This window comes from Anas platyrhynchos, chromosome 11 (assembly GCF_047663525.1).
Source record: "Anas platyrhynchos isolate ZD024472 breed Pekin duck chromosome 11, IASCAAS_PekinDuck_T2T, whole genome shotgun sequence".
Lineage (NCBI taxonomy): Eukaryota > Metazoa > Chordata > Aves > Anseriformes > Anatidae > Anas > Anas platyrhynchos.
The window spans coordinates 16177549-16199233 of NC_092597.1; the positions used below are offsets into that span (position 1 = coordinate 16177549).

Consider the following 21685-nt stretch of genomic DNA (forward strand, 5'->3'; position numbering starts at 1 on the left):
GGTGGGCACATATGCACTTTTTGCCGAAAATGGTGATACGGAAGTAGGAGAAAGCAGATTTTCTAAAGGCTCCTTACAGCCCTGACAAGAAACATAGGCCTGCAAATTCTAGCCAAACCAGACCAGTATTTATAATAAATACAATACAGCCATATAATAAATCCTAAGGATTATTTTTTTTTCTCATACAAATAATAAGGAAAAAAAAAAAAAAAAGATAAGCACTATGTGATTGAGTTCTATGGCATTCCTGGAGCAGTATATACAATTCAGTGTGAATCTGAATCTGAATTTGGATTTATAAAAGAAAAACCTTGGATACAGCTTTTCCAGGAGGAGAAAAGAGGTCCCTTTTTCTCCCAGGGAGTGCAGTCTTTTCTGGTGTTTTTGATAGGTAATGCTCCTGTAACCCTCAATTATAACTTATTTCTGTCATACTAGTCATAACATTGATCTGCTGTCTGATGTCTCTCTTCCAAAATAAAAGCCCCAGCACTTCAGAAACTCCTCAGGATTCCCAGCAAGAAATGATACCATGGCAAAGTTGAAATTTTATAGTTTCTGGAGAACATGTCAAGTTGAACAAAACCATTATTTTCTGACTCGCTCCTGTGTGTCTTTGGTAGGCTCCCTGCTGATGTGGAAAAGTCTGACCCGACTTTACAGGAATATTGGTACCAAAATTACCAGACTCCCAGCCTTCCCCACACTGTCGTGAGGAAATCTTTCAGGGTCAAACTAAGTTAGCATATTTTCTTTAGTGCACTGAATGTTCTTTTTTCTTTTTTTCAGAATTCCGCCTCTTCTTATGAAGGCTTGAAACCACAAGTGTCAGTGGAGGACAACCCAACAGCACAGCCACGCTCCCTTCCTGTGATGTACAGGTCATGCTGAATACAGGATGTCTGAGCTTGTATGTAAGGATACTGAGGGGATGGAGAAGGGGTTGACATGGAATTCAGCTTTCACAGATGGACATTGTGGTTGACTTGTGATCTTATTTCTCTGGGGTTAATCTCCCCTTCTACACTGTTGAGAGAAGCTACTTCTCAGAATTTATTTTGAAGTACAGAGATGAAAAGTGCAAAGAATTACATTAGAACAATGATTTTGAGAACTGTAATAAGTAACTGTTGGTGTAATTCAGCATCATGTTAGCAATTTTTGTATGCTTTTTCACTGATTACATTAGTTAAAAGATGACTGATACTACTAATATATAAAGACTTTCGAGGTTTGGTGATTACTATTTCTTTTAAAGAACCCTTTTTAGTGTTTTGGTTAGCACTAAGCTTTAGTATACCATAATAGGTATGAACTTAGTTTCAACGATGGGGTTGGAAAATCTCTGTTAGAGTCACAAGTGTAAGAATTTTATCTTGTAAAGCTTGATATTGCTTTTCCTGTATGTCTGAAGGTATTTCAGAGGAAGGAAAAAATGTGATCTGGCCCATTAGACCAGAATGTGGACTTGAAAAAGCAATAGGATAGTAAGGATGAGGGGAACTTCATGCTTTGCTGCTGATGTATTAAAGTAACTTCTGCAAGTTTCTACCTCATCACCTGGGTAGAGAGCAACAGAACTAACTTGCTTGAAGGTCTGTGGATTGTGCTCACTTGAAAGTCTAGAGAAGGGATTGTTGCTCCTTTTGTGATTCTGGCAATCACTATTAGATATTACCAATAACAGTGTCGGAAATGAGCCCAAGTTGCACATTCATATCTAAACAATCTTGCCTATGGGGGAAAAGTAGGAGAAATAGAAATCCTTGAATGAAATACTATGTTGTGCAAATACTAACTGCACTCTTACTTCTGTGAAGAGAAAGAATTAACAACAAAAAAAAATCACAGCCATTAAGCACATGGGTAAGCAGAGGACTTAATAGCTTAATGGTCAAAATACAGCTCTCTGGAGACTGGCAAGATAGAATAAAAGATGGGAAGAGACATGGGAGGCCTTTCTCACTGCCTGAAGCTGCTGAGCTGAAGAGCATCAGTATTGAGCACTGCCATCAATAGTAAATGGTTCAAAAGTTTCTTCTGACTAGTGCTAAGCATCTGAGATGCATGGAAAACAGAAGCACCTGTTGAAACAGGGAAGGAAACATTGCTTTCAGCGTACTCTTCCATCCCACCCCTCTGCAATTCTCCTGAGAAATTTTACGTTATACAGAGAATTTCTCTTTACCTCTGCTACATCAGTTACTTCCTCCTCCTCCTTTGAGCTTTATTAACTCAAAGACCAAATTTAATCCTGAATGACATACCTAGTATCTCAACACAGTGGCTGCAGTGAAAATAAGCCCATTAGACCTGAAGATTTTCAGTTAAATGCTTGCTCTGCCTCTAGGGATTAGATTACAGCCCGGGTCTTTAACTAAGGCGACATCCTTTCCAGAGCTGCTGAATCAGGGTTGCATGAGCGACAGAAATATAGGAGCAACCAAAAATATATTCTATATGTTTTCCAATAAAAATATCCAGAAACATTATGTTACACAGAAAACAGTATCACAAGTGCTGGAAAAGCTTCATGATTAATTACCGTATTACAGCAAACTGATTTCAAGGTATCGTGGGCATGGACAATTACTTCAAAGTCAATTCTCCAGCCCATTCATCTTTACCTCCAGTGCACTCACTGCTTGTCATTTTCTCTTGCCATTCTTATACCTTCAGCATGCCTGATGGAAGTTGTCTGTGGTTTGTAATGCAAACCAAATGTTCCTTCTGTTTCTTTTTTTTTTTTTTTTTCCCAAGCTTTATTTTTCCAGCTTTAAATCTAAAAAGTCCTAACTCAGTCTGCCTTCTGCAAACAAAGTACATGATTTGAGCTGTGCTCATTTGGTTCAAATTTTTGGTTGATATTAAACCAAGCATTTAAGATGTAAATAATTTGGTGTAGCTCCCAGATTGAATGGGAATGCACTACTGTTAACCAGACAATAGGAAAGCTAAAGCTTCTTTACTAGCAAGAGCAAGATGAGTTTTACATTACCAAGTGCTAATAGCATGATATCTTGCATGCCTTTTTAATCTAGATCTTGTGATCTTCATCAAATTCGTTACTGAGCAGTACTATTAGAACTGAACTGTTGCAGATGTGAAGGATTTCCAGGCAGTAGGAAGAGCAAGAGATTTGGAAATTCTCTAATAAAAGAGCAAGAAACTCTCTGAGAGTTGAATTTACAGTTTAAAAAAAAAATAAATCCCTAATTGTAAAATAAAAATTCAAAAGGACGAACTTACAACAGCGAGGCAGACAAACCTGACTCCTGCAGAAGGCTGTTCCTCTTCATAGGCCTGGCAAAAAAGACAGAGTGAATAATTGAAAACACACTCTTGTGGCGTCACGTGACTTGGTTTCAGTAATTCTGCTCAGTACATTGGAACGGAGCTATTGTTTCCTAATTGAAGAAAATGTCAGCAAGGATAGATAAACAAAAGCAATGGGATGCTGTATTGGGGGAAACTTTCCAGCAAACTTCCAGCTACCCAAAGACGCTACTCCATTTAAGGGGTTTGTGTAATTTGTTTTTACTCGTCGCTCTCTGGTCCTAGGATTGATGGGGTTCAAACATGTTGAACCTACAGGGAAGCATGGGGGAATCTGTATTAATCGAGGGCAGGATTTGCTGCTGGGGGCTGAGATGGCAAGCATGTTTCACACTTTTTTTTTTCAGATATTTTAAACATTAAACTAGTAATAATTTCATAGGCAGCTTCTGCTCTAGGAGCAAAATAAATAAATAATAATAATAATAATAGGAGTTACTTTTGAATGCCAATTCCTTATGGTTTTCATCACAAAGTGGCATGGTCCCTTTAACCTGCTCTTTTTTAAATAACTTTCCCCTTCATGGGCTAGACTGCACCTTTGTGATCCAGCCTTATCAAGAACTCAGAAAATTGTTGCTCCTTCCATGGAGTGTGTGTGAAATGAGAGCTATGCCACAGATTGCCCATTTTCTCAATTGCACCTTTAGTATGCTGTGAAATAAATGGTTCATAGTCCCGTCTATTATTATGGCAGCTCCTCTCACCAAAATGCTACTTGAGTTGCATCCACTGTCAGTGGTGGGAGCAGGCAGCCACCTTATTGCAATGTCCATAGGTGTGCTCAGCTGTTTTTCATTCATCGGTCTGCTCTTCTCTGCCTGTCGATCCCTAGCTCTGCTCACACATTGATGGTTAGCAATCTTGTTTCAGAAACCTACTTTCTCTCAGTGATGTGACTGCTTTCAGGGGAAAGTAGGAACAAGTTGCATAGAGAGTTTGTAAATTAAAAAAATAAAAATCTCTGAGACAGCTAATGCTAATTTATTGAAATAGTGAGACCTCTTTGGAATGTTCTCACAAACCACGGATCCTCTACTTTTCTGGAAAGCATAAACAGAAAACAGAATTTTACATGCGGCCCTGTCTGGTCATGGAAATGGCCAACAAGAGTGTTTAAACACCTGCTGTCCTAAATTTCTGCTTTGTACAGCACCTACAGAAGCCCTGAAACACTCTGCTCCTGATAATATCATAGTGGTTAACTTGTATTTTAAGTATTTACAAAAAGAAGAAAATTTGGCATTTTTTTCCCAGCTAATGGGTTTTCAGGTATTAGTTACCCCTAAGGAAATATGTTGTAAAGGACACGGTTTTAACTCGAATCACTAAATGACAATAAACATTACCACAGTATTTTAAATACTAATCTTTAGAAAAATTATGATTTGACACTGAGTAGTGAACAGTGGTATATCAAGTAGCTTTCCTGGAAAGGTCAGAAATAGGAATATGACTTTCTGTTTTAGAAAACAGTTCCTCACTGTGTTTGAATAGAGAGGATATTGGCCTTCTATATAAAATGGAATTTTATAAGTTCTAGTACTGTGAAAATGAAACATCATTGAGGAAGCAGAGCCACGTACTGTTTACCATTTAACTGTCTTACACTGTAACACACACATGTTTTTGTTTAGCAATAGAGAACTCATTCACGCAAAATCTCAACAGTCCCTGTATTTTGATCCAAACTGATTGAGCTGGAAGCTCAAAAGGATTGGAAAGCTGTTTTTTTCTTTTTTCTTTTTTAATTCCCATTGTCATATGCTATTGCATTTCCTGACTATGGTCTGAATTCTGTAGTTCCTAAGCCACTGGGAGTTTTGTTCATTCAGAATCTGGACTTCTGCCAGGGCCAGCAGCAGAAACATAAATATCACAAGGAGGGGCTGTTTTTTCTTGATGTTTCACTGTAACCTTTTGCAATTTTTTCCATCTTCTCTGTACAGTAATTGTTCAGTGCCCAGTGGTGAACAGAAAAGCACATTTTAAGAAGCCATAAGGAAAAGGAGAGAGGGAGAGAGAAACTCTGCTGCGCCTGCCGTGTCGCACTGATGGTATGCTTTGATATTGGATCCTGTGGTCAATCTTCATTACATAGCTCAAAGTTATCGTACTAGGAAAAGGCCAATGAACACTGATCAGAGGCTGGGATTTTGTTTGAAAAGATTGAAGTGATGTGAACTCTCTCTACAGAAAGGAGCTGAATCATTAAAGGTTTATGAAATAATAGTATAAGGAAAATCAGCTGGGTTTCTTTACTCTCTTCTCATGTGAGGGACAGGAAAGGAAGAATGCAATAAAATGAAGAGTTCAAATAAACAAAAGGAAATACTTGAAATCTAAAGCATAATTAATATGAAGAACGAGAAGGTAGCAGAAATTATTAGGTCTTTGAAGTTAGCTGTTTTGCCTTTGATTTCAGTGGGACAGAGATTTCACCCCAAGAGGTGAGTAGATAAAAAATAATATCTTCAGTTAAAGGGAATAGCATGTAGAAGGGGCAGCAACTGTTGCTTCAGAATAAAAGTCAAACAGTACCATTCATAGGTAGAGTGATACTTCTGCCCTGGGGTAGCGTCCTAGTTACCACAAAGTGGAGACACTTTTCTGAGAAGGTCGTTGAATTTATTTTTCTTATGAGAGTTCTTCTCTTTTGCCTAAAATCAAGATGCGTCTGGAACCATAGCAGATACAGGAGCTGATCCTTCCTTCCCTTCAAATTATTTTCCAAATCCAAAGATTTGGATTGTAGAGGATAAATTTACAGACTATTCAGTACCAAATATTTTGCCCGTTGCTACTGGTGATAACCTTTCTCCAAAAAGCAACGTATAAATTTAAACAGAACATTTGCACTGGGCAAAGCAAGTCTAAGTAATGATGGAACTTAGCCTCTGTCCTGATCCCCACCCAAGTCCAAGCAGTTCTTGTGTTAATAGGAGAGAAAGCCAATAGTTTGAGGTGTTCTAGTTTTTGTCCTGTCCTTACATTGCTCAGAAAACTGATGAATTAGTTTTGCCTTGAGCACAGTCACCAGTCACAGTTTTCACACATTTACACGTTCCAGACAACAGTTACGTTGCACAAGACAGTCTTTTCCCTCATTGCTGCTAAGCCAGGACTGGATTAGTCATCTCTGTCTTGGATTTTGCAGCTTTCACACTGCCCTTCCATCCATCAAAACAAGAGCAACATAAGAACTGGCATATTGCATCACCCTATAAGCACAGTTAATCCAGTATCTTTCTCCAGCAATGGCTAACAGCAATTGCTTCAATAGAATTACCTTGCAAAAAAAGTACTCAAGAGGTAACTTGCTTTCAGGAAGAGTTTCTTCTGAGTGCCTTGTTGATAAGAGTAGGCTGGCACTCTGAGGTTTTGTATGAATTCCAAAACTGTTGGAGCTTTTTGCATTATGGTTGGATAGTATTGTTTTAACAGAAGCTACATGAGGCCATAATGGATAAGTATTGCAGTATGTCAAATTAGGTAAATCTCTTTCTAATTCTTTTCGTCACTTAGTACCTGCTTTTGCCAGGAAGCATAAAGAATTTTTCTTCTACAGATGAAATGAATCTTGTGTAGTGTAACTATAACCTATCCATTTCTGGCTCCCATTAAGTTTTGATTACCCAGAGGCAATGAGTTTCATGTGCTACATAAAAATGTACTTCTTTGTAATTGTTTCAAATTTGTTGCCTCTATAATTGGTTCAGTTCTTGTACTAGGAAAAATACCCTGCTCTTCAAGTCTTTGTAGAATTCTTTTCTCATTTATCTCTGTACTGATGTCATCCTCTATTCTCTGCATACTTTTATCTTTCCTTCCTCTGCCCCTCTTTTCTCTCAGCTTCATGCTGCTCTCATATATTTGGATCTCCTCCTTTTTCTTCAGATCCTTTTTTAAAGATCGACTTCCTTGTGTGAGCTTTATTACCCGACTCTTTCATAATGGTATTCAGTTCTGCAGCCTCCTAGACTCTTTTCCAATGGAGTGCCATCCTGTGAGTTAATTAAAGTTCCTAGACCTGGTATTCCCAAATACTTTAAGTTGCATGACATGCACTTTCACTGTACATGATCACTAACCTTATTCAGGTGTTTTTGGTTGTTGTAATGCCTTAGGGAGAACCTGTAAAATAGTGCTTATGTAGGTCCATGGACAAAGATTTAATACTAAGCATACACTCATCAAAAGGTAATTTTTCCTTCATTTCCCAAACTCTGTTGTTCTATGCATACAATGCTTTGTTTACAGAAAAGTAACATGTGATATAAATACTGCATTAAAAGCATGTCTAATTGAACAAAAACAGCAGTGTCAGTGGGTATTGCATTGACTTTAGCCATGATATGATGTATCAAGCATAGCAAGAATGGTACTCTTTAAACGTCATGGGTCTTTAAACATGAGGTTTTGAGTTGTGTTTATTATTTTAATATTTTTGTATTGAGGTTATAGACTGCATAAATGATTATGTTGGGCTTAGAGAGATACTACAGGATGTTTGTGTCTGAACTATGAAATTACTAAATAGCTGGTACTGAAAAAAAGCTCCATCAATTTCTTTAAAGTCATTGACCAATACAGAGTTTATAAGTTACTGCAGCACAAGAGTAGTAAAAACAGTATGTGAGCTCCCCTGTATGGTGTCATTCTAATTTAAAACAAATATTTTAAAAGTTATGACTTTACCTCCTCATTCCACATTTCCAGTCACATAATGTTCCTTTTTCATCTGACTTTGCATTCCTTTTGATTTATATTCCCCTAAACTGTAGTCTGAAATAAGGGGCCCTTTAGGTTGAATGAAAGGGGAATTATCAATTGCCAAAACTATGATTTATCAAGCAAAAAAAGTACAGGGCAGAAGAAAAATGAACTTCTTCCACATATAAAAATCGAATGAAAATTTTCTCTGTATTTTTCATTAGTTCAATATAAGAGGTGTATTTAGACCTGTCTGATGCTGCATTTTTATTGTCTCTGCATTTTGCATATTTGTTGCTACTACCTTTTCCTTTCTGCCTTGAACAGAGAGATAGGAATGAATGGAAGTAGTGAAAGATGAATATATTCAATCCATTTGAGTACTAGTGGCAGAATTTGCTCCATATTTTACTTTCTGGCACAGGCACCACTTTCTGTAGCCTCAGTCTCACTGAAGTCTGGGTCTTTTTATCACTTAGCACCTCACAGGTAGTATTCATGGTCCTGTCTTGGTTGCTGGGTTTACTAGTTTTTTTTGTTTTTAATTTAGCATTGTCAGCGGTTGATGAGAAATTATGCAATCTCTTTCCTGTAAATATCTATGCCTGAATAATATGACTTTACTGCATTTATAAGTACAGTAGTCATTTCAGTTGCAAGGCTTTAGCTGAAGCTACTTCTGAGTATTTGTCATTTCTGGTGCCTCAAAGAGGCACAGCTACTTAATACAGCTGCTTCTCTGCACTAACAATGTCTTGGCGCACATTTCTTCTGTTTTACTGTGTCTCTAAGGCTGTCACAATCAGAATGAGTCTGAATGGATGTGTTTTATTTGTAGTATAGAAGATAACAGTATAAAGCTCCAATGGCAGCTGTCTTTCTCTTGACTGCACGCATTGCTCGCTAGCATCATTGTTGACAGCAAGATGAGACTAAATTACCTTACACGTTTCTTGTGGGTGAAATAATATAGTCTGTCAGAAAAAATAGCTCCCTGGTAAGACACAAAACATAATGCTCTTGGTGCTTCATGAGATCCAATGATACCTTGCCTGAGTGTGTGATTGATACTGGAGCCAAATTTAGCATTCTAAACAGTCTGCAATCTAGTGTCTTTGGGAGACGGCTCTTCTCACATATTTTGAGATCAGTCTACACCTTCAGAGCAGTATCTAATGTTAAATAGCTTGGAGTTAGTGACCAAGAGGCCTCAGATGAGGATTCTTGACCTGAGATTTTTTGGTTTTCTTTCCTACAGATTTTAGGTTCAGAAGTTATTCATATTAATTAGTCTAATTGACCTGACAAAGAAAATTTTAACCTGTCATTCCTGTCTTGATGACAACAATATGCTCCAGGTAAAGCATATCTTTTAAAATAAGCATCAAATCTGAATGTGAAGACATTATCCTCCCAATCCTGAAAACTTGTTCTATCCATATATAAATTGTTAGCTACTATTTCTTTTAAACATCTCTGTATTCAGATACTCATTTGCATTTATTTACCTATTTGTCCAAAAGAGCTTCAATAGTATTGTTATTTGTGTGGCCAACAGGGCAAGGGAGGTGATCGTCCCCCTGTACTCAGCTCTGGTGAGGCTGCACCTCGAAACTGAACTGTGTTCAGTTTTGGGCCCCTCACTACAAGGACATCGAGGTGCTTGAGCGGGTCCAGAGAAGGGCGACGAAGCTGGTGAGGGGCCTGGAGAACAAGTCCTACAAGGAGCGGTTGAGGGAGCTGGGCTTGTTCAGCCTGGAGAAGAGGAGGCTCAGGGGCGACCTTATCGTTCTCTACAGGTACCTCAAAGGAGGCTGTAGTGAGGTGGGGGTTGGCCTGTTCTCCCACGTGCCTGGTGACAGGACGAGGGGGAATGGGCTAAAGTTGCGCCAGGGGAGTTTTAGGTTGGATGTTAGGAAGAACTTCTTTACCGAAAGGGCTGTTAGACATTGAAACAGGCTGCCCAGGGAAGTGGTGGAGTCACCATCCCTGGAAGTCTTTAAAAGATGTTTAGATGTAGAACTTAGGAATATGGTTTAGTGGGGACTGTTAGTGTTAGGTCAGAGGTTGGACTCGATGATCTTGAGGTCTCTTCCAACCTAGAAATTCTGTGATTCTGTGATTCTGTTATTGCACATTAAAAGTCATGATCACTTCCCTAGCATTTTTTCATGAAGATCAGTAGGTGGTGGTCAGGAGGTGTCATGAAACGTTATTGTGTGTCCTAATATTTTATTGTGGTTTTGTTTTTGTTTTTTAATTTTGTGATGACATTAGTTTTAACACCAAAAAATAACTGTTGGTTCCACAGAGTCTGTAGTCTAGGGCTCCCAGAGAATGGGTAATTGAGATCCATTGCATTAAGGAGTGGAAGGGATACCTTATTCCATAAGAAGTAGTTATAACTCAGATCACAGCTACTATATTTATTTTGCAGCTGATGTAGGGGACAAGAGCAGCTGTGAGATCAGATTATGCAACAGTTTGTCTACCTCCTGACTGCATGTCTGTCTTGTGAATAGGAAAGGCTCTCTGGAAAGCTGTCTGGGTATGTGCAAAAACCTGGTATGTCTGTGAATGTGTAAAACAGTGTGGTCAGGCTTACAGATTGCCATGTGCTAAAGCAGACTTAGGACTCAGGGCAGCCACTGAATGACTCTGACACTGGAGCAGAAACGAGCTCTGGAAGGTCCAATTTTCAGTCTTTTTCCTAACATGTGCCCATTTTTGAGTGGCTATCAAGAAAATATCTAGTGTTCTCTCCATAAGAAATAATACTAAATCCTTTGTCTCAGCTCGAGTTTCCCAAAAGAAAGCAGTCTTTTCTGGAATTTGAGAGTCCAACATCATGTTCTAAGACAGCCATACAACCAACATTGTAACCCAAGATTTCCAGTCTGGTTTTCTTTCCTTTTTCTTCAACATAATTCTGATTATAAATATTGTCTTTTAGTTTGTGACATGAATCTTAAAAGACTTGACTCAAACATTCAAGAGGTAAGAATACCCAGACTTCTGGGGGTAGCATACAAGAACAGGAATTTAAAAGTTGGTCGTGGTTTGGTTTTTGTTTTTGTTTTTCCTGTTTCTGGCCAAAACAGAGGATCTCTATGTATAATATGTTAAGTTTTTGTCAATATCAATATAGGCTGACCATTAATCTTGGGCAATGACTTCAAGTACCTATAACTGAACCTTATCTACCATATCTAATACACACCACTCACTCCAAAAACCAGTAACAATATGCCCCAGCCCATTTTTCAACAGAGCACTGTACTGTGAGTCTGGATATCTCCTTCCAGTGACCTGATGCTTTAACATCAGATAAGTTTACTTCCCCACTTTTCTGAATCCCTGTCCTCATCAGTGCAAATGAGTTGTAGTTGCTCCTTTCTTTCTCAGATGGGCAGGGATTTCTCTGATAAAAAGTACTAAAAGAGAATTCAGTGAAATTCTTTTAATTAGACAAAGCAATTAACTACCCTTAGAAAACAGTAAGTATTTGCTGGTGGCAAGTGATGATATCCTATACCAACTCATCTCATTATGCAGAATAGTTTTCATACAAAGTTTATTCTGTACAGTAATTCCAGAAATATCAAAGCAGAAAAAATATGCAAGTTATTTTGCAGTGTACAGTATGTGTCATACTGTAATACAGGCAAGACAAATGTTATAACAGTACTAGAAAAATAAAAGGAGCAGGTCACATCCTCAGTGCTCTCTGATAGCAAAACCGTGTTGAAGAGGCCATGGTCCTTAGGGTCTGTCCCCCCAGCATAGACTGAAGCAATTTGACAGCCACAGCAATTTGACAGCATTATGTCATCTGTTCCCAGCCACAGGATGGTATGGTGGGGGAAGAGGGGAGTGTTTTGGCCCCCCCTCGCACCCTGACATCAATCCCCCTGCAGAGAGCCTCTGCACTAACTGTGTCTCCCAGGGGGCTGCTGGCCAGGAGGTGTGCCCTTGGCTCACAGCTTACCAGCTGCACAACAAATGAGGTTACGCTGGCAGTATGGACAATATATCGTCAATGTGTGTGTTGTACTAGCCTGCATGTTTTTTCTGTAGGCTCATACTGTATGAATCAGTTACTAATGAGGCTCATAACAGAGGGAACTATTAAGTGAGCATTGCATTAATAATGTTGGCACAGTTCCAAGACTACAGATGTTATTTATAGTATATGACTAAACAAATATGCATCCCCTTTGAGTCTGAGACTCTGGACCAATTTACTGATTTCCTGTATAGGCTAGTTCATACAGAGATTCAAGTAAATAGTGCATTTGGATGTCTTGCCTGGAAGTATGTTCTGAAACATAATAATCATATTAATATTTAATTGTAAAATGGATTGGAAATGCGCATGTGTTTTCAGAGGATTAGATAGTACTCCTATCCAGTTCTCATGGAGACATGCATCTTTCTGCATTTCTTCTTTAAAGAAAAATAAAACATTTAAAGAGTGAAGCTTGCAGCTACGCAACATTTGAAATGAGCAAAAAGGTTAGAAACAATTCTGGAAAAAAATGTACTTAGCAAAAGCTAAAAAATATCCCATATCCTCTCCTTTATATCCTGTTTTGAAATTAATTCCCTTCTCTTTTTTAGGAAGATGAATTACTGTTGAGAGAGAACTTGTAAATTTAAATGCATTTGAGCAATGAATCATTTGATTTATGTTTTTGTTTCTTTTCTGCCTCCCGATATTGCAGGTTTTAAGAGGCCTTCAAAACTGAAGAAAGTTACAGGCTCACAAAATTCTCTGGTACAGTCTGCTGACTTTCATATGTGTCAGGAGAAATAGGAGAAATATACAGCAAAGCAAAAGTGACCAAAGTTAAGGTACTTTCATGTACAGCATCTCTGTTTTAAATCATAAGACTGATATTTCAACAACACTAACTTACTTCAAATTTCTAATACAACTTAAAAACAAAACAGAGAATAGAAAGGCAAAAAATATATAGTTTGTGAAATACCTCTGGTTTTATGTCTTACCTGTTTACTCTTCTCATTTAAATTGTCAGATAAAAACAATTGAAAATGATACATACTGACATATAAAAGCAGTTGGCTGTATGATGCCCAAATAATTTGATATAAAAATATTACTTACCATTGCCAAGGTTCTTCTTATTTAAGTTCACTATTATCATTCCTTCTTGGACATGATGTATACAGCAGAGTCAGTTCCCAGTGTGTTAAATACTTGAGAAAATAATAAATGCAGTGCAACTCCACAGTGTTTGGATATTTGACTGTAACTCCTAAGCATTCAAAGTGACTACTCAATATAACAATTTTTCCTCAGCAGAAAATGCCTTGCTATTTGCCAGCAAATCTTTAATGCTTTAGATTGGGTATTTCCAACTACCGCCCTACTTGCTAGGCAGATGTGTATAAAAGAGATGTTATTTCACTGAATCAACCACTGAGATCGTAACCCTTTTCCTGTACCACAAACAGAAATGTAAAACCTCAAACTTTCCTTTTGGACTTTTACTGACTTGTGTCTGTTGTAAGAAAGCAAAACACAACTAGTCCAAGGACTAATATATGGAAAATGTGTTAAAATGCTTTAGATCATCTCATTGCTTCTAATCCCTGCAATTCATTGGTTAACTGGCTCGTTCTGTGTTTATGTAGTTGCATGGTACAAATACAACACCTAAACTCCTTGCCCAAAGTTGAAATGATTCATTTATTACTCTTAACCTAAAAAAAAAAAAAAAAAGGAAGAAGAAAGAAAACACACACAGTGCTCATTTAACCCAAGTGAGTGAAAACGCCTTTCATAAGCTCTGCAAGGGCTTGGGGAGGTTGTTCTTTGGTGAATAAAGTCTGTGTAGTGGAGCAAGAAGTTTTGTCTGCGGATGGCAGAATTTAAACTAAAGCAAACAGATAAACCAGGACCCTTCTGCTGCATGAAAAGAAGATAATAGTAAAGGAGGTGCAAATGTTATTCATATCTGGTCACTTTTGAAAGGGATTCATTCTTTTGGGGAAGGGAGAGGAGGCAGGAGGGAAAGAGGTATGTTTGTGAGGGTTTTCTATGTCCCTGCCAGCACTCTGCATTCTGAAATTACATCACTGGCCAGAGTTTATGTCTTTTTGTGAGGTAATTACTCACCTTAAACATGTAATATATAAGGCTTTCCATCTTCTGTGTGCTTATAAATATTAATTAATTAAATGTTACAGCCACTGTGGAGAAAGCAAATGAGACATAATGACTGAGGGCCATACTAAGTAAGTGGAAACCACGACCAAGTAAAGTCATTTCTGCTGCTTCTTTGCCTATACTGAGGCGAAGAAAAGGGCTATGTGGTAAGTCACAATTCCATAGAATGTACCACACTGTCTTCTGAAACTGGCTGTGGAACCAGTCACTTACTGGGAGAAACAGGAATACAATGAGTAACCCTTGTTCTCATGCCTGTTTTCCAGCCATAATACAAATACCTCTAAGCACAACTCTGATGGGACAGTGGTATTCTGCCTTCATTCATCATCTTCTCCAGATGGGCATTAGGCTTAATCAAATTCTAGCACTAACAGCTTGTTTCAGGACCACAGCTGGAATCAGCATGTCTAGACTAGCACTGATTTATTCCTGGCTCTCAGACCTATGTGCAAGCTACTATTCCATATGCTTTTTGTTAGAGGTAATAATGCCATTTCACAGCATAACTTTCTTTTCTTCTTTTTTTTTTTTCTTCTCCTTTTTTTATTGGAATAAGAATTTATTTTGGCTATGTGGGAAAATGCCCTGCCCCTGCTCTGGACAAGACTACTGCCAGTTCTGCTGGTATAGAGCAAGGTTACAGATAAACAAAATAAAGTTCATAAAGGAAACAGTTAAATTTTTTGACTGCCTTCACTCTGTCACAGAAAATGCTAAACACATTTGTAAGTTATATAAAACTGCATCAGTTCATATTTTCCCTTGCTGGTTTCACAGCCCAGAACAGCATAAGGACCTAGTGACATCTTTAGCCTCTCAAGAGTCTAGTAATAAAAATAAAAATCCTCCACAGAAAACAACACTGTTTCTCTCCACACCCTCCCACTGCTGGGTAAATGAGTTTCCCATTTTGCTCACTTATCCTCAGACTAAACAACGTTGAATTTACAAATCTGACATCTAATTACAGCAAGCACTAGGAACCTAGGAACCACAAAGGTTGGTGTATATCACTGTCCATAGTGCATAGGACAGCCTTCAATCTGGAATGTCAAGTATTCAGGAGAGAAACCTCTGCCTTAAATTATATCTAGGCGATATATGCACTGAGGTATGCTATAGCCCTAAACTGGATGGGTGTGTACATGGGGGGATCCTCTGCCATAAATTAACCTCTGGTTTTAGTCTTTCTAGTTTACTGTGTAAGTGATAATGTCAACAGCATCATGCATGTCTGACAGTGGTCTGCAGAATATGGGAAAGCAACCTTCTGCGTAAATACTGTAGGGAAGGCAAATAGTGGGTGTCCAACAGCATCAACAATCCTGACAGCAAAGCTGAAGGAACTAAGCTGGTGAGCTGTGCCTGCAGTGGGGGAAAAGTGGGTCATAAAGTCATGTGGGGGAGCACTGGGATAATGGGTGTGGGACTGCAGAGGGTTAATCAGCTCTGAGATGTGCAAGTGTGGGGTGTAGGGAAATAGAAGGGATTAAAGGAAGGAAGATCTCAGGTTAGGGTGCTTGACTGGACCTGGGGAAGCAGGTGAAATTTGAATAGAAGGTGATGGGTACAGGCACCAACTGAGTGTAAACCAAATAGGAAGTGGTACTGGATTGGGCCCTGCAGACTAGGGTGAGGGGAGAGCAGAGAGGAGGCTTGGTGAGGAACTGCCCCTTTCCATTTTTCTCTGCAGTAACAGGGAAATGATGCATTTGTGCTGGAAAGAGGCCCATCAATAGTCTGTATGTCGTTTTTAAGCCATTCATCTATAGATATAGTGAAGGTAAGTCCCTCCCACTATCCTTGTTTACAAACTTATAAACTGAGCAGATAAGTCGTTTAGAGGAAAAGAAAATTAATTTCAAGGATGTCATGATTCTGACACCCTTTAAAATATCTTTCACTTTATAGAAGTTTGTCTATGCCTTTAAATCCACTTTAATTCCCTATTTTAGGTGATTTTCAAAGAATGAAAACAAAATACGCTATTCTTAAAACAGAGAATACATTATTGATGTATTTGATGGTATTGTTATTATTTCCAGTATTATTTTCCAATCCATCTTTAATATAGCCTGACATCTTGTTTGCTTTTTTTGACCACTGCTGTGCACTGAGTAGAAATTTCCATTAAGCTGTCCACAGTAACGCCTAAATCTTTTTCTTGAGTGATTTTGCAAACCATCAGTGTATATGAATAGTTTGAATTGTTCCTTTCAATGCACATTACCTTACACTTACCTACGCTAAATTTCAGCTGCCATCTTGTTGCCCAGACCCTTCCTTTAGCTTTTGTTTGTTTTATTTCCTTTATTTCTTCAAGTTATGGCTTTTCTAAACAATCACGTATAATTTCACAGTTACACCACCTCTGGTGTTGCATGCTTGCTTTTCAGATGAGTAGTAAATACACTATATTAATCCCAGATTGCATGTAGATTTTTGGATATCTCCTTGTTAATATACTTCCTAGCTGAAAATAGCCATTAACTTGTGTTTTTTATTTGGTCTTGAATACTGACCATAAGTCAAACACTTTACACTATTTAGAATATATAACTAATGATACTTTTAAAATTATAACTTCATCTCCTTTTGTAATGTCTTTAATAAAGAATTTAATGGAAAGTGTCTGTTGAAACTGTGTATGGACAAATACAGCCAGCCTAGATATAGGCAAAACTAGCATTTACCTAGAGCAGCAAACTGTTTGGGAGTGAGAAAATTGTAATCCTACTGTGCAAGAGCAGTCCCTTCTAGTCTCCCAAGAGCAGTGTGGAATAATTCAGCAACATCTGAATTCAGTAAAGCAGCTTCTAGGTGCTTTGAGCCTATCTATTGAACCCATGTGTTGTCCCATGCATCCAATCTCCCTTCTCCTTCCTGCTTTCTTGACGCTGGGGAAGCAGCATGTGCAGGTCGCAGACTACTCTAGCAAATGGAAATGAGGAGACTGGAGGACTGGAACCATTTTCGCTGGCTAGCCCCAAGCCACCCACCCACCCTCACTGTGGATGCAGTCTTGGAAATGTGTGTGTGTGTGTGTGCCAAGTGTTAAGGGGAAACAGTGTCCTTACCACTGAATAAAGCACTACATGAGCCACTCTGCCCAGGTAGGGCATCCACTCTTATTAGAACAGGTTATTACAAGGTGGAAAGAGTTCAGAAAAAAATTATACAAAAAGTCTGAGGAGTGTTCATTGCAGGAAGAGACTAAAGAATCTGTTTTATTTTCTTCCAGCAGATTGTTGCAAGATGATTTCTTTGCTGTCTGTCTACATACCTTCATGAGACAGAATTCAGAGGCTTGGGATGGAAAGACAGACTTCTTTGAATCAGAAATACAATTTTAAAAAATGTTCATAATTTAAGGTAATTAAAGCATTCTGGCATGTTTATTCTGCTCTGTGCAATTTACTACAGCAGCAATGGGCTTGGGGTATAACAGCTGATCTTCAACAGCTGTTACTCTTGTAACCAATTTGTAGAGCTATTTGGTTGTTGTTTTTACAAAAGCCTGCCCATCTATTCACACTTCGCATTAATGTTTTTCTGGATTGGAAGAATGTAACGCAGTAATTTGGCAAAATTGGGTAAAATAGGTAAAGAAAACAAACCATTAGTGAGGTGAATCTAAGTGAAACTATTAATTATACCTCCCCTGGTGCTGTCCTGATTGTACTCAACACGAAAATGGTACATAGACAATGAATTCAGGGCTGTAAATGCAATACACTTTTTATTCCATAACTTGAGGCATACCAGGATCTTTGCACAGTAACAGGAACGTTATGCAACAAACTATTTTTAACTTTTGCAAAGATCTATTTATTTTTTTAATCTCTAAAATACTCTTTCAAGTGAACATTTTTAATTTTGGTTCAACAGGGGAGAAAAGTATCAGCAAAAAACTTCATAGACTGTTACCGAAAAATATAATTAGAGCTATATCTGACTACTAAACTGAAAAGATGATTTATTGCTTATTTCTGTGGGGAAAATCTTTGCTCACATTCAAATGTTTCATGTCATGTTAGATTCTCCCCAGGCACAGATAGCCATACAAATTTTAAAATATTTTGAACAGCTTTAGTTTATGTTCTTCTTTTTCTCTGTAGTTTTGATTTCATGGGTATGTTTTCCAGGCTCTTTAAGAACTCTTTCTTTGCCTATCAGTTCAGTTTCAACTTCACTGTCCCACCCTCAGGAAGTATGTCTTAGCCAACGGTGCTGTTATGTTGCAGGCACAAGGTCTCCAGCTGATGAATACTCTCTTCATGGCAGTTACACAGGAGAATTGTCCTCAGTTAATTACACTGTTCCTTTAGAAAAATTGCCCTACCCCAATATATTAATATACATGTATTCTCGTTGTAGAATAACTTGAAATATGTTTGAAGAATCATTATTGTGCATTTATACTGACTCTGACATCTTTCTTTACAATATGAACCTTGTGCTGTTACAGAAAACCTAAAATTGCTATAGGTTGCATGGACCAATCAAATAAGCTGCATCACTTACATGTAACATTTAACTTCTAAAATCAAACAGCTAACAGTTCTGTTGTGTAACAAGTCAAATGTGTGGTATAAATCAACTTTGTTTCAATTCTTTCTCTGATGAATGAATGTTCTGTTCTCAGACATAATTGCTTTGATGAAATGGTTGCTCACATCAACCATATAGTGCAAATGGTTACTCCCCAAATCCTTGTTAAGCTAATTTCATAGGAAGCAGGAATTTGTGTTGGTGTTTCTGAATTCTGTATTAAGCCTAGTGTTCAGTAGAAACCATTCACAAGTCCCAGAGCGTGACACTGTTTAAAATCACTTAGCACTTCAGAACAAAATTCCATAACCGCCTAACATGGCATAATCAGTTGATATATGCAGTTAGATATTAATTAGCATGGAACAGAGGAAAATGTTGAAATACAAGCACTGCTGGAAGCATCAACATTTTCAATGAGCAGTAAGAACAATAAGTTATGTTCTATCAAAGGTCATGCACTGCAATTATTGAGATAGTTATGTGGATGCCTTTTAAACAAATTTTCACTTGTTCCTGAAAAAAGAATGTGCATAAAAGAGAACAGATACTGAGTATTTTTGTCATGATGGAGTTATCAATGTTTTTATTAATTAAACCTGTGAATTTTGGTGTGATTTGACACCAAATATATGCAGAAAGATTTTGTGGTACATTTTAGAATGCCAGAACATTTATGAACAATAATAATTTCTTGGTAATATTTGTATGGTGCTTTGGTCAGCACCTAGGAAACATCCAAAAAGTAGTTCTTACTGTATTCTTTACAAAGCAGTTATGCCTGTTTATCAGGCAAGGATGCTAACTCATAGGTATGGTAAACAAAGGATGAAAATGCACCTGATGCATGTATGACAAAGTGTGAAATAGGCTACTGTTACCCATGTTAGCTAGGGAAACGGAAGGAGTTTTCACTTCATTTAAAACAGTGACCAGAAACACAAAGATCAAACCTAGGGGATTTTTGGCCATGGTAATCTCTTTTTATTACCTCTGTCTACCACGATCGCTAGTCAAAGATGGTGCCATAAAAGCAAAAGACATAGTTACAGTCCTTCACCTGGGCTTCATCCATTTACCATGCACATAGAAAACTAGTCCATTCCCATTTACTCCAGTCCATTGTAAGAATTATGGTTTAGTATCTTATTATGAGTTGTGATTTTGTTTCGTAAGAGGTATGAGCATGAACTTGTTATGACACAGCTTTGTGACTGTCTGATCACTGGGTTGACTTCCTCATCCTCCAAAGCTTGTTTCTGGGATTACCAAGGATATCATAGCTGACCACTTTCTTCAGGAACTTGTTAGGCTGGGGTTTACTGTTGTTTGCAGTTTCATACCTTGATCTTCCCCTTTATCTTGGTTGGCTTCCCCTCTGTAGGAAGGCAAGATGGGAGGCACTCAACATGGTCATCTGCTCAACGTGTCCTAGGGGGAGTTATCACACTGACTGGCTTAGGAGGATCAAAGAGCACAGCCTCATAAATTGGGCTGTCTCTGAGTGACTTCTCAGCCACAAGTAGAACCTGAGGTCGGCTGGATTTTGTGGACAGAATTGTGCATCAAGCAGAAGGGGGAAAGATGATGGACAAGAAAAAAGGGGACGTGATGAAGCATAAAATAGAGTGTTATTCTGGATTACTACGTGACGTGAAGTCATTTGTAATCAGGCTTGAGTATGCATATGTTCAGGACCACACAAGATTACACTGAAAGAGATTAAATCAGGTAGTTTCAAAAAAAAGAACAGTTAATATTTTTAGATGAGGAAAGATTGTTCTTCACACACTGAACTACATGTTATTGCTGTGCCAACATTAAAGTACCTAGTATGTGTATGTATGTATAGTTCATTTTTATTATATGTACATAACTATGTATGTATACACATATATGTACACATACATGCATGCATAGATATATATTTTTTTGGCAAAATATAACTTTTCATGGTCAATTAAATTCACTGGTTACTTGCAAGACTATAATACATCTTGGGTGTTCTGGCTGAACTGATGCTGCCAAAATTGTCAGCAAAAAGACCGGAAAAGCTGATGAACCTTAAACTTTTCCCCAAACAACTGCTCAGTTGTTTCTTCAGGATATAGAAGAGGCACAAAGCCCAAGCAAGAGAGGAGTGGTAGGAAACCAGGGAGGAAGGATAGAAATTGCTGTCTGATGTGGATTTCACAAACTGCTGTGTTTAATTTTTTAAGAGGCCCTATAACAATAATCCATGCTAAATAGTGTTTCAGGAGTTTTATTAAATATTGCCTATAAAGGACAGATAACTCATGCTTTAATTCAGATCTTTGTTTATTCAGTAGATTCTTGCTTTCATGCTGTTTCAGGATATAATATTTTTTTTTTTTTAAATTCTACATGCAACATTTTCAGAAACAGCTAAATGCAATTTTTGAAGGTGTTTTTCCTAAACTGAGATCTTCCAAGGCATAGATCACCTAACTCCTGAAAGTTTTAACATGAAAAAGCTGCAGAAACAACTCCTTGACTCTTCAGGACTGGTGCTACTTTTGGAAATGGGATTTATGCTAAAAGCTGGTTAGGTATTTTTAACTGGTGTGCCATATAATTAAATAACTATATATATATATAAATAAATGCTGGCATGTATAATTCTTATTCCCTTCTGTGGGCTTGTCAGACCCACAGAGACAGTACTGTGGTTTGTGGGCTCTTCTCCTAGCAACTCTTATTAACGTCAGAATTACTTGGGCAGCTGCATCTTTATACCCCACACTGAGAATTTACTAGTTGGTGCTGGTTTGTGTGTAGAATTCATATGCCTCTATCTCTGGTTATTTGCACCAGGTCTACTTCAATTTCCTGTCATCTTTCAACTACTTTTAATAACAACTTTAG

At 38.0% G+C, this 21685-nt stretch overlaps 1 protein-coding gene and 1 long non-coding RNA gene across 12 annotated transcripts in view; one reads left to right on the forward strand and one right to left on the reverse strand.

The window, feature by feature from the left end:
- The window catches only part of IL16 (interleukin 16), a 45631-nt gene extending 32212 nt beyond the window's left edge, over positions 1–13419 (reverse strand). For 3 of the 6 annotated variants that reach the window (XM_027465730.3, XM_027465729.3, XM_027465728.3), the window contains exons 1-2: positions 13181–13419; positions 3253–3306 (exon numbers count right to left, since the gene is read on the reverse strand). In XM_027465730.3, coding sequence (XP_027321531.2) covers positions 3253–3302 — 50 coding nt within the window. In that variant the 5' untranslated portion in view covers positions 3303–3306; positions 13181–13419. The remainder of the gene's footprint in view (positions 1–3252; positions 3307–13180) is intronic. The other 3 variants (XM_072043553.1, XM_038184736.2, XM_038184735.2) reach the window with 3 other exon arrangements.
- LOC113844791 (uncharacterized) overlaps positions 1–16176 on the forward strand; it is a 31339-nt gene extending 15163 nt beyond the window's left edge. For 5 of the 6 annotated variants that reach the window (XR_011812082.1, XR_011812084.1, XR_011812081.1 and 2 more), the window contains 4 exons: positions 793–917; positions 5289–5396; positions 12777–12906; positions 14266–16176. This is a non-coding gene — a long non-coding RNA (uncharacterized lncRNA). The remainder of the gene's footprint in view (positions 1–792; positions 918–5288; positions 5397–12776; positions 12907–14265) is intronic. The other variant, XR_011812083.1, reaches the window with a different exon arrangement.
- The last annotated feature ends 5509 nt before the right edge of the window (positions 16177–21685 follow it).